At 36.7% G+C, this 13,219-nt stretch overlaps 1 protein-coding gene across 8 annotated transcripts; it reads right to left on the reverse strand.

Annotated features, from left to right (window-relative positions):
• Positions 1 to 43: 43 nt before the first annotated feature.
• Positions 44 to 12,168, reverse strand: LOC105176076 (uncharacterized). 8 transcript variants are annotated; one of them, XM_088877107.1, is made up of 11 exons: positions 11,395 to 11,534; positions 8,952 to 8,976; positions 7,285 to 7,584; positions 6,395 to 6,629; positions 6,025 to 6,197; positions 5,208 to 5,350; positions 4,899 to 5,076; positions 4,196 to 4,775; positions 3,753 to 3,865; positions 2,111 to 2,357; positions 44 to 436 (listed from the first exon to the last, which is right to left on the reverse strand). In XM_088877107.1, the coding sequence occupies exons 3-11, from the start codon at positions 7,341 to 7,343 to the stop codon at positions 209 to 211; spliced, it is 1,956 nt and encodes a 651-aa protein (XP_088733233.1). In that variant the 5' UTR covers positions 7,344 to 7,584; positions 8,952 to 8,976; positions 11,395 to 11,534; the 3' UTR covers positions 44 to 208. The 8 variants fall into 8 exon arrangements, with proteins under 8 accessions (XP_088733233.1, XP_011097074.1, XP_020554230.1 ...); XM_011098772.3 differs by lacking the exons at positions 7,285 to 7,584; positions 8,952 to 8,976 and adding an exon at positions 11,801 to 12,168 and having other exon boundaries at positions 2,111 to 2,270; positions 11,395 to 11,623; XM_020698571.2 differs by lacking the exons at positions 7,285 to 7,584; positions 8,952 to 8,976 and adding an exon at positions 11,801 to 12,168 and having other exon boundaries at positions 11,395 to 11,623.
• Between the last annotated feature and the right edge of the window lie 1,051 nt (positions 12,169 to 13,219).

Consider the following 13,219-nt stretch of genomic DNA (forward strand, 5'->3'; position numbering starts at 1 on the left):
AAAAAGCTTTTAGGATAAAAATATAAAATTTTACTAGTAAATATTAATAAGTAACTTATATTGTAATACTTTTCGATATATTTCAACAAGCTACATTGTTTTGGACGACTCAGAAAGTATTGCTGTTTTTCCAATATCCACAATTCTACATTTTTACAGTAAAAGACAATGATCAAAGATCAAAACATCATTACACTTCATATTTGCACTACCTTTTCTTTTTTTCTTCATTGACTCTTTCAAGAATGACAGGAGCTGCAGGTATGCTGAACCACCAATCTCTTAATCTTCTCATCCATCTCTCAGTGTTGGCTCTTCTAAGTGGTGAATATCTAGTAAATATTTCCAAGAAAGCCAGTAGAACAATATATCTAAGTGGTACAAAAGCCAGAAGCAAAGCCAGAGCCAAAAGTGCAACTGCAAATCTCTCAGTAGCCTGAAAGTTAAATATGTAGAGGTTAATGGATGGATATAATGAATTTCAGAAAACCTATGTCACACAAGACGTGAGATCTGAGACCATGGAGGTATTTAGCTAAACTTACATAAAACATCTTATAAGCTCGTACAAAGTATCTTATAACATGTTTGATCTTATTTGAAAATTAAGCTCTTAAAGTGTTTCACATAAAATAAGTGAGATGTTAGTAATAACGACTTTGTGATCAATATGATCAAAATCCAAGGAATCTGTTATAATTTAAAAACTTGTTTTTCCTCAAAGGAGATTATAAATTCCTAACATCTTATATTTAGATCTTAAAATCATCCACTAAAAATTTTACCAAACAATTTTAACTTCTTATAAATTATTCAACCATCTTATAAGATGTTTTTATGAGATGTTTCGAAGAGCTTAAAAGTCACCCAAACAACCTCTAAGGGTGTGGTTGTAATGTGGTATGCAAATTATAAGGGTAATTCTTTAGATAACACAATCAGAAGTTTACATCTACTAGTTTGATTCTAGGGACTTAATCTTGATCTAAGGATTAAAATTGAACCTAGACTTTCATATCTATATTATCCACTCCTACTTCCAGAATATGTGAGAAACAAGAAAATTTTCTTTTGTAACAGGTATCTTTAGGAGGAGGAGTTGGAAGGCTTGATGGAGTGAATTCAATGACATGCCTCTTTTCCTTTAGTAGTAAGGCAGGATAGAGGAAAGGAAACGAGGATGGCTGGGCACTCCTCCTGTACTAGTTTTAAGTCCTAATTCAGAGCATTTGCAAGACTGAAATTTAGAAAGAATGAGGATGTGGGAGCCCTCCTAATAGGAAATGAAACATAAGGGATTGTCTTTCCTTTCCTTCTCTTCCACAATATCAAACAGGAGGGAGGTATCCGTTCCCTCCCCCCAGCCTTCCTGTTACCAAACAAATCCTACACGAACACCCCCATCCCCCTGAAAAGAGCTCGAGTCTGGGAACAAGAAAAACAAAGAATATTGATAATCATGAACATGTAGAAATGGAAGTATCCAAATAGTTGATGCAGAAATAAGTTTTGCCTCAACTTATCAATGCTTGTCTATTATTGACTACTAAGACGTACAGCTGTGCATCTTCCATTTCTAGAAAATATATAGTAGTTCAGTCAAAGTTCATAAATGCAACAAGCTATTCCATTAACAACAAACTTGTATTTAGCTAAAATTCGTTAACTCAGGTCATAGAATTATATGAAGTCTGAGTTGTGATTTCTATTCTCTCTCTTTAATTCTACATTAAGAAGGATTTCTAAGTCTACATAGATGTTTGGTGTTAGATGGGGACATTAATTCATATCACACAAGAAACATGCCAACTCAAGCACCACGTATGATGCATAAGCTGCAGTCTCTCACTAAGCTACTAACCAATTCTTTATTCATATATTTTATTTGTTAATATATTTAGGAAGTTTCCTTTGCCTACAGTTGCGCTGTTTAGGCTAAAAGTCTCAGCCCCTTAGCTAAAGTATTTGAACAAATTAGCAGCATGTTGGCCTGTGATTAACTATGTCAATCTGATTTCAAGTAACAAACAGTTAAACCCTCTTTGTTGATATCCGTTTCTTTCAGTCTTCGTAGACAAAAGGATTTGCGAGAAAAAACACCATAAAGTACCTGAGGGAAAATGGAGAGTAGTAAGGCACGAAACTTGAGCAGAACAATGTTTCCATCCTGTATTAGCTCTTCAGCTTGAGAAATTGCATTTTGAACAGCCAAAAGCTGCTCCATTGTGTTCATTGCAGGTGGTGCTGTTACTTTCAATTCATCAATGGGGCTGCCTTGACCAACAAAACGGGTAAGCAACATGAAGAGTGCGAAAAATATAAGCGATGCTGCAAATGCATAGCCCATCCATCCTCTGCTAGAGAAATATTAGTCAGTCACTTAAATAGACAATTCTTTAAGAAATGCATTCACTTGCATAATGTCCTCAAGCAAATGTACCATCAGGGAACTAGAGATAACTTTTACATCATAGTGCCGTTTCTGAACCGCATCTTGTCTGAGTTATAGTTACATCATTCTCAATTGTAACATAGGGTATCTTAGATCATTGCGGATTCTAATGGTGAAAACACCTGATGGAGAAGAAGTCATTACACAAAGGGTAAATCCGCATTGCCCAAGGTTTGACCTAATTACAAATGCATACCAATTAAATTGAAAATTACATTGACCCCACTAAAAGTTTGTTCCTCCTACATATAAATCAGTTTGGTAGGGTTCCAATAAATTTCATATATGATATATCAAAAGTAACCTAGGAAATTCTAACTGTAATTTGACCATTTTTTTTTCTTTCTTTCTTTTTTTTTTTTTCTGGGGGGGGGGGGAGGAGGTGGGGGGTTGGCTAAAATGCCATTTGGACCAAACTCTAGGTAAGGCATCCCTGGATATTTCGATTGCACTACTTTAAAGTATAGATTATTGGTGACAAGGGGGCCAAAATACGGCCAAATATGGCAACATTAGAGAGACATGCATAGAGAAGGAGAAAAGAAACAAAATGAATGTCAAATGTTATCATCCAGTTTGGCCTTCTCGGCCATTTTATCAAATTTTATTTAATTGTTTTCTTTTTTTCTTTCAGTTGCAAAAGAACGATGGTATTTAAGTACTTTATTCTTTTCTATTTGAGTTATTCTGCAAATCTCAATGGAGGTAATTGTAATTTTTGATCTAAAGTATAACTTTTACAAACGAAATTCAAGTTTTTCACAGCAGTTGACTACCAGATGATACTAACACGATCAACATTATGCTTATTAAACACTAACCTCAGAGAAGTTTGATTAGTTATCACATGAATTAATAAATGAAGAGCAGTTCTCAGATAGTAATTTGACCCAAACTATTTGACTGATTGTGGTCAATCATTGAAATTTATTTTTTATATTAGGATAAGTTTTTTCTTTTCGTTATATCAACATAAATTTTTTATTTACTTTAAACTTCTAGATTACACTTTCAATGGTATGCGCGAATAGAAACTAAGATATTGAAGGACTTAGGGATTCGTCTCTAGTCTGCTCAACCCAGCCCATCAAAAGTTAGGACTTGAAACTGTCACTACACTATTGGACATGGTTTGAACTGAAGTTTGGGCCTGCAAGAAAAGGACTTAGGCTGAGGAAAAAGTTCAGTAAAAGAATATAACTAGCCTGTTCCACTCACTAGTCAGCATCTAATTTAGATAACCAACTTTTAAGAAAAGTTCAGACCTGCAAATTGATTTTTCTTTCATCATGATACTTACTTGCAGATAATATACGTGCAGACCAAACAGAATGCCAGGGATTTCAAAGGCTCTTCCCAGTAGAGAAGAAAAAGAAGCCAATTCCAAAATTGTGTCATCGGAGAAAGTAATTCCTGCAATATCATGCACATTCTAGCTAAGAACTACCACACTTAAAAGCTAGTCAATTTTTGAGAAACTAGAAAGCCAATTAAATGGGAGAAACAAACAAACAACTTATTGTTAAAATTCTTTATTCAGTTTCAAATATATTGTTGCTAAAAAGGGATTATGAGCCAAAGCCCATTTATGAAAATTTTAGCAGAAGGGAAATTGATATAATTTTTAGGGCGTCATACCAGAAACTGTTGGCAGCAAAGAACTTGCCAATGGTCTCAATCTTCAAAATCCCATGTTGGAATTTAAGTATAAGAGCAAAGTATTATGAGAAATGTTGGGCATACCTTCATCACTGCCAAGTTGGTGTCAATGCCATCGACTTTAACTCCGTCAACTGTAGCTTGTGCAAGCACTACATTTTCGTAGCTGCTTCTAGCATCTCTCACAGCTTTCTCCAAAACTGTCATCTCACCAACAGCAATTTCACCAACTATCAGCCCAGTGTCGCTAGTCACGCCAGAACTTGTCCCAAAAACAAACCCCAAACTAGAAGCAAGTGCCAAAGCAGAGATTGAATACATTCCATTTCGAGATTTTCCTGCATTTCTCCGATCTACATCTCTCATGGTTAATATGTTTGCAAGTTTTTCAAGAATTAGGTCCCCTCCTGGAAGCTCGTCACAAACATTGAACATAAGAAGAGCCTCACAGCAGAGAGGGACTGCAGAACTTATTTCTTTAATGGCTTGCAATCGCAGAATTCCAAATATAGCTTTCAGGAGCACTTCATCACGCTCATGACCACTGAGTCTGAACTTAGATATAAATCTATGGGCATATAGAATTTCACGAATAATAGCTAACCAATAGTCACGACGTGTATGACCTTTAAGCTCTGGGAACTCCATGACAACAGGTTCAGATCTACATTAGAAGTCCCAAAGAATTCATGAGCTTTCCAAGATATGAAAAGCAGGTAGAAAGTATGAACATCTAGTTCCTACTTAGTATTATATAAAAGATGGTACACATGTACCATTGCCTTACAAAGAAACTGATTTATAGAAGACCGCCTTGTCAAAAAGTCTGGTTCCCCAGGGCCCTGTCAGCTCAGGTCTAACAACTTGTTGTAAGTCAGCAGCAAGGTCATATATCTTTGCTTTATCATAAGAGACAACTCTATGAGCTTCAAAGTATAGGGCGTGGTCAGTCAAAGTTAACCGTCCTGCAACATAAAACATGTATCACCTTTTTCAAGAGAAAGGAATGCTGCCGAGTGATTTCCCATTTCCCATTTTCAAGAAGTAAATTATTTTCTACCTTAGTTAAAAGACTTACCAGGCCATCAAGACTTACCAGGCCATGTCGAAATACCCACATGTTCAAGAACAGGCTGAGTTGTAACTGTTCCATCTACTTCCAGGATCTTCTCCCTTCTTTCAGATCGTAGGGAAAACAGGAGAGAGGATTCTGATTGAGACTGCAACTTTCTTATTGCCCTGAAAAGCATAAAAAGAAAAACTTAGGTGAAGATTAGGAACTAAAGGAACCATTTCGATTAATTGCAAGGATAAATTTCGGAGTGGTCATCAGTTGAACACACTATCCTGTATTTCTAGCATATAGTTCCACTTACAAGGTCCTTCAGCTTATGGTGTTAGGTGACTAATAAACCAATTGGATTAGCGGTTTTGGGAGCTATTTAGCAATCTTTAGTAGTGTAATATTAACATGATGAATATAGTAAGTGTTCATCTTTGGCACCATCTGTTTGTTGTGGTTACCGAATACGTTGAATTGCTTTAACGTCACAACAAATCCCCACAGCCCATTGGATAACCTATGTAGTTGGGTTGCACATTAGATTGCAGCTACGAAAACAACTTATGAGGGTTGGTCTGAAAAGTCGAGGACACGAGACAAGGCATCAAAAGTCCTATTGACTGGTAATGCAACAGAAAAAAAACATAGTAATAACAAAACTATTTCAAATCTTGACCAACATCACAATAATTTCTTGTTATTTGAACCTTCAAGCATGAATGAACATTGTTGATATTAATATTGAAGCCATATGGTCCAAAAAAATTTAAATTTGCAAAAGCTATAATCAAACTGAAGATGTAAAATCTGAATATAACCATTTAACAAGAATAAATATACCAGTTAGTACCTTTCCAATCGAACAAGGAACTTATCATAGGCAGAGAAATGAAGGCGATTATCGGTTGAAGCTGCAAGCACCTCAAATATTTTATCACTGACAACCACATTTGCAATAACAGGTACTGCTGGAGCAATCCGAGAAAACGCCTCAACTCCAACTGTAGCATCATCATCCATCTGCTATAAACATGAGTAATGATAGAAATTACCAGTTTCATCGGAAATTTGCAGATGTATAGCGAAATTCCATTATGATCCGAAAGTTCTTTTTTCCCTAAAACTTGAAAATAATGAGTTATATAAAACTCAACTTAATCTGATGGTAATCAAATATATACAGATATGCAGTTCTGCTACTTTGAACAATGAAAGCATACATGGGGAAATGATTCGCCAGCAGCCTCAGGAAACTCCCAAGCAACCATCATGTCGAATGTAAGGCGTCGAAATTTGTTGTCATCCAGATAACCAGTTACTTGTATTGACTGTGCAAGAGCCATGAAGCAACAGTATTCCAACAAGTTTCGTGCAAAGTTTGATTTATACTTTAAAAGATCAGAAGCCTCTGCATCAAAGTTCTCTCGAAGTTGGCACATAGAGAGTCCAAGGATTCTGCTTGATTTTATCAGCAAACAAAAAATTAGAACAAGTATAATATAGTTCATGCACACTGACAAATTTCCATTCTTGTAATTTGAATATTAAAAAGGTGCAGAAGAAAATCATGAAGAGGACTCCATTACAGTAAACCTCAAAATCAAACCTCATCAGGTTCACTAACAAATAGGTTCAGAAACCAAAAGTTTGTTTGATTCAAATAAAAAACAATGGGTATCTCGCACCTTGAACTGTGGAGTGCCTTAGCTAGGCATCCTAATCATGGACTAAATTTAAACATGATCAAATATGCCCATTATGGTCAAGAATGCATAAGCACAAATATATGCTCCCCCATCTGTGCTCTCCCCATTTGTTCTCTTTTCCCCTCGCTTTCCCTCTCAATCATATAACGCATGACCACGGAAGGAACATACAATTGAGACCAAAGTTCAGTAAACTTTGCTTGTAACTACTTTGCTTTTGTCCTCATCTAGCGAGAATGGTTAACATGAAGAAGCTCAACTGCACCCACATATTGAACAATCTTTTCAAAAGATGGGACATTTTTTAACCACCCATTGAAAATGCGATGTCCTCATTGCATTGATTTAACCATGTGCTATTACACCAAGTGCACATCAATAGCACCTTAGATAGATTTTCACACCTGGGGACATGAGAGTGGAGCCCCAGGCCATACTTTAGTTCAATAAGCTTGTCAATCATTGCTCCGCTGCAGTACTTAATCCAAATATTGAAAGAAGCTCATAGAGTCCAGTTACAACCAGCACCAAACTTCTATAATCATGTGGGAAATCACCGACTCACATAAGAGATTAGACACACGACTTATTCGCCCAACTCCTTTGTTGCCACTAGCACATATACAATCAGGCTTCCCACAACGATAGACCATAGGGTCAAACTAAAGCCACTAAATCAAGCCCTAAGCAACCAAGAACATGACCTGCAAGTGAGCAACTTCATGGATGTTAGTAGAGGTACATCATATTCTATCACCAGGTTGGACAAAAAGGTCAGCATAAGTTGCTAGACAAGGTTATTTCAACTGACATACAAGCATGTCCAAGATTTCTCGCACACCTAATATGGCACATTAAGTTTCTCCATCCTCACCGTTTTTAGGCAATGTATAAATTATAACATTGAAAAAGTTTAGATGATGGCATAGCTCCTTGGTGTTCTAATTCTTTTCTTAGTCTGGAGTTCTAAACTTTTTGAGTTTGTTGGTAACTAGGATATTAATAACCTGGTTAGGCAAGCAATTCTATTGCATGCAGTAGAAGTCCAAATACATGGTGATGTATGAGGTTTAAATAAAAGTAACTCTCATTTCATAAGGTATCAATACACTACTGACCATTCTGGAGTAGGTAAATTGCAAAACTGACGACATTAAGTTTTGATGTGTGGACCACAACAGGACTTATGCTTATCAGTATATGACCCATGTAAAGCCTAATGTAATCATAGATGCCTTTTTGTTTTATGCTTTTCTAATTTCTGATCTTATCTGAGCACAAATGGTTAACATATGTCAATTTTATAAGTTGTTTGGCATACATTTTTCGCACTTCTACATTAAATTGTGGTTGCATATGCTACTTTCAATACATAATTTTACATTCAGATCTATCGCAAAAAATTCCTGTACACGTTACAAGTGATCTTGTTAATTATAGTTATTTTCTCTTGCTTAAGATATATGGCTGTTCTTACTAGGGTAAAAAGCTCTTCTTTTTCCTCATTTTTTCAGATACCAAGGATTCAGCAGCTGTAGTCATGAGGTTCATCTGAAATATCATTATCGGCTCTAGTACTTAATAAATTTTAATTGGAATCATGGATCATTTGATTCGAGTATGCGTGATTTGCACTTCTTCTCATTCTAACCAAGAAGGTTAAAAGGAGGCATGAGTATTGTTTTAATCCGGGAGAATTTTTAATTGTTGAGACACTGTCGTTATTATCATTTGTGGATCGATTAATAATTCCGTTTTCCTCTAGACAAGATCTTTGTTAATACATTTGTTTTATGATATATATGATATTTAGCATACATAAGCCCTCTACTAAAGTTAGTATTAAGTTGCTAAGATTTATTATTAAGATTCATAAGTCAATATGCTTTTGTGATGTATCACAGGTCTATGGTAGTTGATATGGTCACAAGAATTGGCGTGCTCCTGATGTGAAACTCCTCTTACAAATCGAATTGCCCTTTGCATGGCCAACTTCTGCAATTTTTGTTCAATAATTATTTCAATTTGTAGACCCGGAGCCTACAAACGATTAACTTGCCTCACCACCTACCTTTAATCCCTATGTCCATTAACACCTAAAAAAGAATAGTTAATTTTGCGAATTAGAAACAGTGGATAACCAACAATAGTTACAAAATACTTGCAGGAAAAAAAAAAGGAGAACTAATAAGAATGCAACCCAGAGCATTAAATAGAAGTTACTTGAGATACTGCATTAGAAGGCTTCAGAATTGTTACGTGCATCTAAATGCAATAACTAGTTTAAATTCTTACTCAATTTTAAATACAACGGCGAACACTTATGATGCTGATTTATCTATATTATACCCATTACAAGACAATAACAATCTGATTATCACCTTTCTTGTGTAAAATTAGATCTTCTCATCTGTGTCTCTGTACTCACACCTACCCAAATCTCAGCCCCCTCTCTAGTTGGCCTCTAAAACTCGGACCACTTGTCATGGTTGTTTCCTAACCACTATCACACGTGTTCAGCATCAGAATCCACCTAGTTGTTCTGACTGGCACCACCCTCCTTTGAAACTCATAGCCATGATTTTCAAATATCCCCAATCAAACTCCCTTTGACTTCCTCCATTTACCTAGGCCATCATTTCCTCTGTAAATCTTTGAGGCAATGTTCTATTTGGGCCAATTATATAGTGGTTTAAGATAAGAAAAGAAATGATGACTCAGTTTGTTGCATGGTAGAGCAGAAAACACTAACAGTGGAGCTAGTTTGGTGTCATTGAATATAATGACTCCATATAGATCAGTGAAAGTAGAGGTTGAGTTGTGAAATTGGAATAGATTTACATTCAATGCGTAGAATAGGATGAACAGCATGCATGAGACAAAACTTTGGGGAAACTCAATTGATATTGGTCCAAGTAGTACAGTATCTGCTAAAAGTAGAAGGGTGAATACAGTAGAGGGAAGGAGAAAATGATAAAAGACAAGGGAGAAATTAGAAGCTAGAACCTGCTGTAGCTGTTGGAAACTGGTGAGACATTAACATAAGTGGAAGGCACAGAAGTTCGACTACAAGCAGTCAGTAGAAAAGACAATTATGGTAAAGATAATGTCGGAAGTGGCAAGGGCGCAAGACACAGGTAATACTAGAGAATTTCGAAAATATGCTGATTATGTTAGATGTGGAGCTGATGATGGATGATGAGGGTTTGAAACTTGAAATAACAAAGAATAAACATGATTCCACCATATATTTGGACATTCAAGCTAAATTTTCACCCAAACATACAGAAAAGCTCAAGGTGTTTTTGATATTATGGTATCTTCAATTTAGGAACTATACAATTTAAGACAACTGGAAAACGAAACATCACCTTCAATTGTCCTATGGCCAACATTTGGATGTATCACTAAAATCCCATTTGCAAAAGCGGGCGAAAAGAAGGCACTAACCACCAGGATTCATTACTTGTTCAAATTTTTGAAAATACGAAATACAATGGCCAGATAAACAAGCATTTTCTTCAAGGGAGCACCAAAAAGAGTTCGTTTAAGCAAGAAAAGGGAAAGAGAAACTTTGAGAAGCCTATTACCACGCTGGGTTATCTTTGCTACACGGTGGTTTCCAAACAGTCCATCTTTAAATGTGCACACTCGGCGACACAGTGATATCGCCTTTTCTGCAGTCTCACTCTCTTTTCCTATTTCTCGTCTATGATAATGAATGTTTTTTTTCATCTGGCAATATCACTGTGCTGTTTACTCAATTAGATTTTCTATGTGCAAAAATGCTATATTTCAGTAATTGGTATGCAGATATCTATTGTAAGCAGATAAGCATATCTTCCATTTGTTTGTGGTGTTTATTCAATTCAATCAAAATCTTTTATTCAGGCTGGAGAACATATTGCGGCATGGTTTTGGGTCATCATGTCAGGTGTGCATCAAGCGAATAATTTCTCTTGATTCACTAGAACTATTCCGTTGACTTAAGTCAACGGTATATTTTTTTGGTTGACTAGAAGGGCTACAGCAAACTTTCATATTCACGTATTCATGAGGTACTATGCAGCGATTGGGAATATGCTGCATTGATTTCAATACTTGTCTTACCTTTAGTTCCTTCATAATGCTGTATTAGTCTTTTGTTTTTGAATAATGAGTTATATATATCCTCGTTTATTCCAATCAAGTCCAACTCTCATCTCCTGCAAGGAACCTAGCATCAGTTCAACCCAGTGTTGACACAATGACCTTTACCTTGCACAAATTGAACCTCACCAACCTAATTCCTGTCCCAGGTCAAGACTCAAGGAAGTCAATTAAAGCAACTCCAAAAGTTTCATTAGAAGATTTTCTGCATATAGCTTGGCATCAAAACTAAGAAGTAATCACAGTCTCCTTCATTGACCAGAGACTAATATAACCATTCTCATTATCTGAAACTAAAAAAGAAAAAAAGAAAGAATGATGGAGATGGAATAAAAATTGATAGCAGAAGTAGAGAAGAAACTAACTTTGAGCATCTATAGACCACAACATTTGCTGGAGGAGAGAGCTCAGGCAACCAGTTCTTCCCAGCAGATGGAGACCTTGCCATTTCCTCAATCTCTTCCTCGAATGCGCTCCGTCTTTTACTCAACCACTTGAATGACCCATCCTTCACCAAACCCTCCAACATATCTCGGGTTCTGCTGACCATAGCCATTGGCACCTCCCACCGCTTTCAGATGACTGCCAATTAGCCTAATCAAAAATCAATAGCAATTTAGATACCGAAGTAAGAACTTCTCGTAGCTATATACTGCCATTAACTTCGTTATATTTGTAACGATGCAGTACAGTGATGCCAGTGGTTCAGAAATAACCAGGAAAAGCCCGTCTAAAAACATACGAGTGCAAAAGTGGGGCAGAGTAGCTTACCTGGTAAAACAACGAGAAGTAACTTCCAGATAGGTCAACTGTTCATGAATTCACTACACTGGATTCCTCAACCGTAGTTCAGAATCCCATTTACAGAAGCTCAAGTTTAGCTGCTGAAACGAGGCGATTGTCACGGGGAAAGAAAGTAGAAATTGCCAACTCCTCGCAGGTTTCTTTGCTTCGCAGATTCACAGCATAGTAGAATAGGGTGGAGAAGAAAAGGGGGGGTGTTGGATTGGGAGAAGGAAATCGAACATGGCGACGCGGTGCCAGGAAATTGGTGGGGCCATCTTTTTACTGATGCGTGTCCATCAAGCTCACAAGTTCTGGGTGCATCCTTTCTTGTCTTGGTTCTTATATTTACTTGAGGAAGTAAATTGGCTTTTCACCTATGTTTTGATCATCGATATGTATACTTTCTCTACTATTTTAATTGAAGTTTACTGATAATCAAAACATTCACATCCTTTGAGAGAGGTAAAGTGAATTGTGTTAATCAAATTATCCACGTATTCGAATCTAACTTATTTATAAGCTTTTATTTAGATCAATTTACAAACATATATTTTCCTATTTTTTAAATCAATTATGATGAAAGTATGTAAACATTGATTTGTTTTAGAGAGAGTATATTTTGTGGAGATTTGTAAGTGATAATCAATTTCGATTTATTTAAAAGACGTAATATTTATAAATGTACTTCACTGCTCATCACAAGATGAGTCATTATCTCAACAGAGAGATGGGAGAATTGAAACTTTCTTTCAAATATGAAAATCAATTTCGAGATAGTCCAAAACCTTCCTCAAATATATATCTCAACAGTTTTGCAAGCTCTAGAACAAGGATCTCGAAAATATACATTAGCATTCTAACGCCCAAGTCGATGTTAGGAGGAGCCCAACTCTCATTAGACTTGGGGGATGAGTTATCCCTCTTTGCTAGACTCCCCCTCCCTCCAGGGGGAAAAGGTCTCTTTATGAAGAGATGTTCCTCCAAATGGATAAGATTATAGTCAGGCGTTTTTTCTATGAATCGGGACATCTCATTGCTTTCTAGGTTGTTGAGCAGATTCATTCAACCAAATCTTCCTAGACCCTGAGGTGGCCTAGCTAGTGATGTTGGGTGGAGGTGGCTGCACATCGTCCTTGCCACATGGTTGTTCCCCCAACATGAGCCCCCATGATCGTTAGCGAGGGGACTTGTTAGAATTCTGCTAACTCAGGCCTGCTCGTGGCGTAGGCCTTTGCATTAGGTCACTGGGATCCCCTATTACTGCTAGCACCTAGGCCTAGGCCTTCCCGTTCCTTGCTTTGGGCAGGCCCCTCAGAGGGCCTTTGGATTTTAAGGGTACCAAATAGTATGAAAACTATACATTTTAATAGTGTTAAAACTTGAATTATTTGAAAAGTACAATGC

Source organism: Sesamum indicum, linkage group LG13 (genome assembly GCF_026168435.1).
Source record: "Sesamum indicum cultivar Baizhima isolate 11 linkage group LG13, ASM2616843v1, whole genome shotgun sequence".
NCBI lineage: Eukaryota > Viridiplantae > Streptophyta > Magnoliopsida > Lamiales > Pedaliaceae > Sesamum > Sesamum indicum.

Excerpts from the sequence above, each read along its gene's own strand:
- LOC105176076 (XM_020698571.2), bottom strand. The coding sequence starts at position 11,585 with ATGGCTATGGTCAGCAGAACCCGAGATATGTTGGAGGGTTTGGTGAAG. Across the intron at positions 3,866-4,195 it reads CCAACTTGGCAGTGATGAAG|GAATTACTTTCTCCGATGAC; the intron begins GTATGCCCAACA and ends ATGATATTGCAG. Across the intron at positions 437-2,110 it reads TACTCTCCATTTTCCCTCAG|GCTACTGAGAGATTTGCAGT; the intron begins GTACTTTATGGT and ends TTTAACTTTCAG.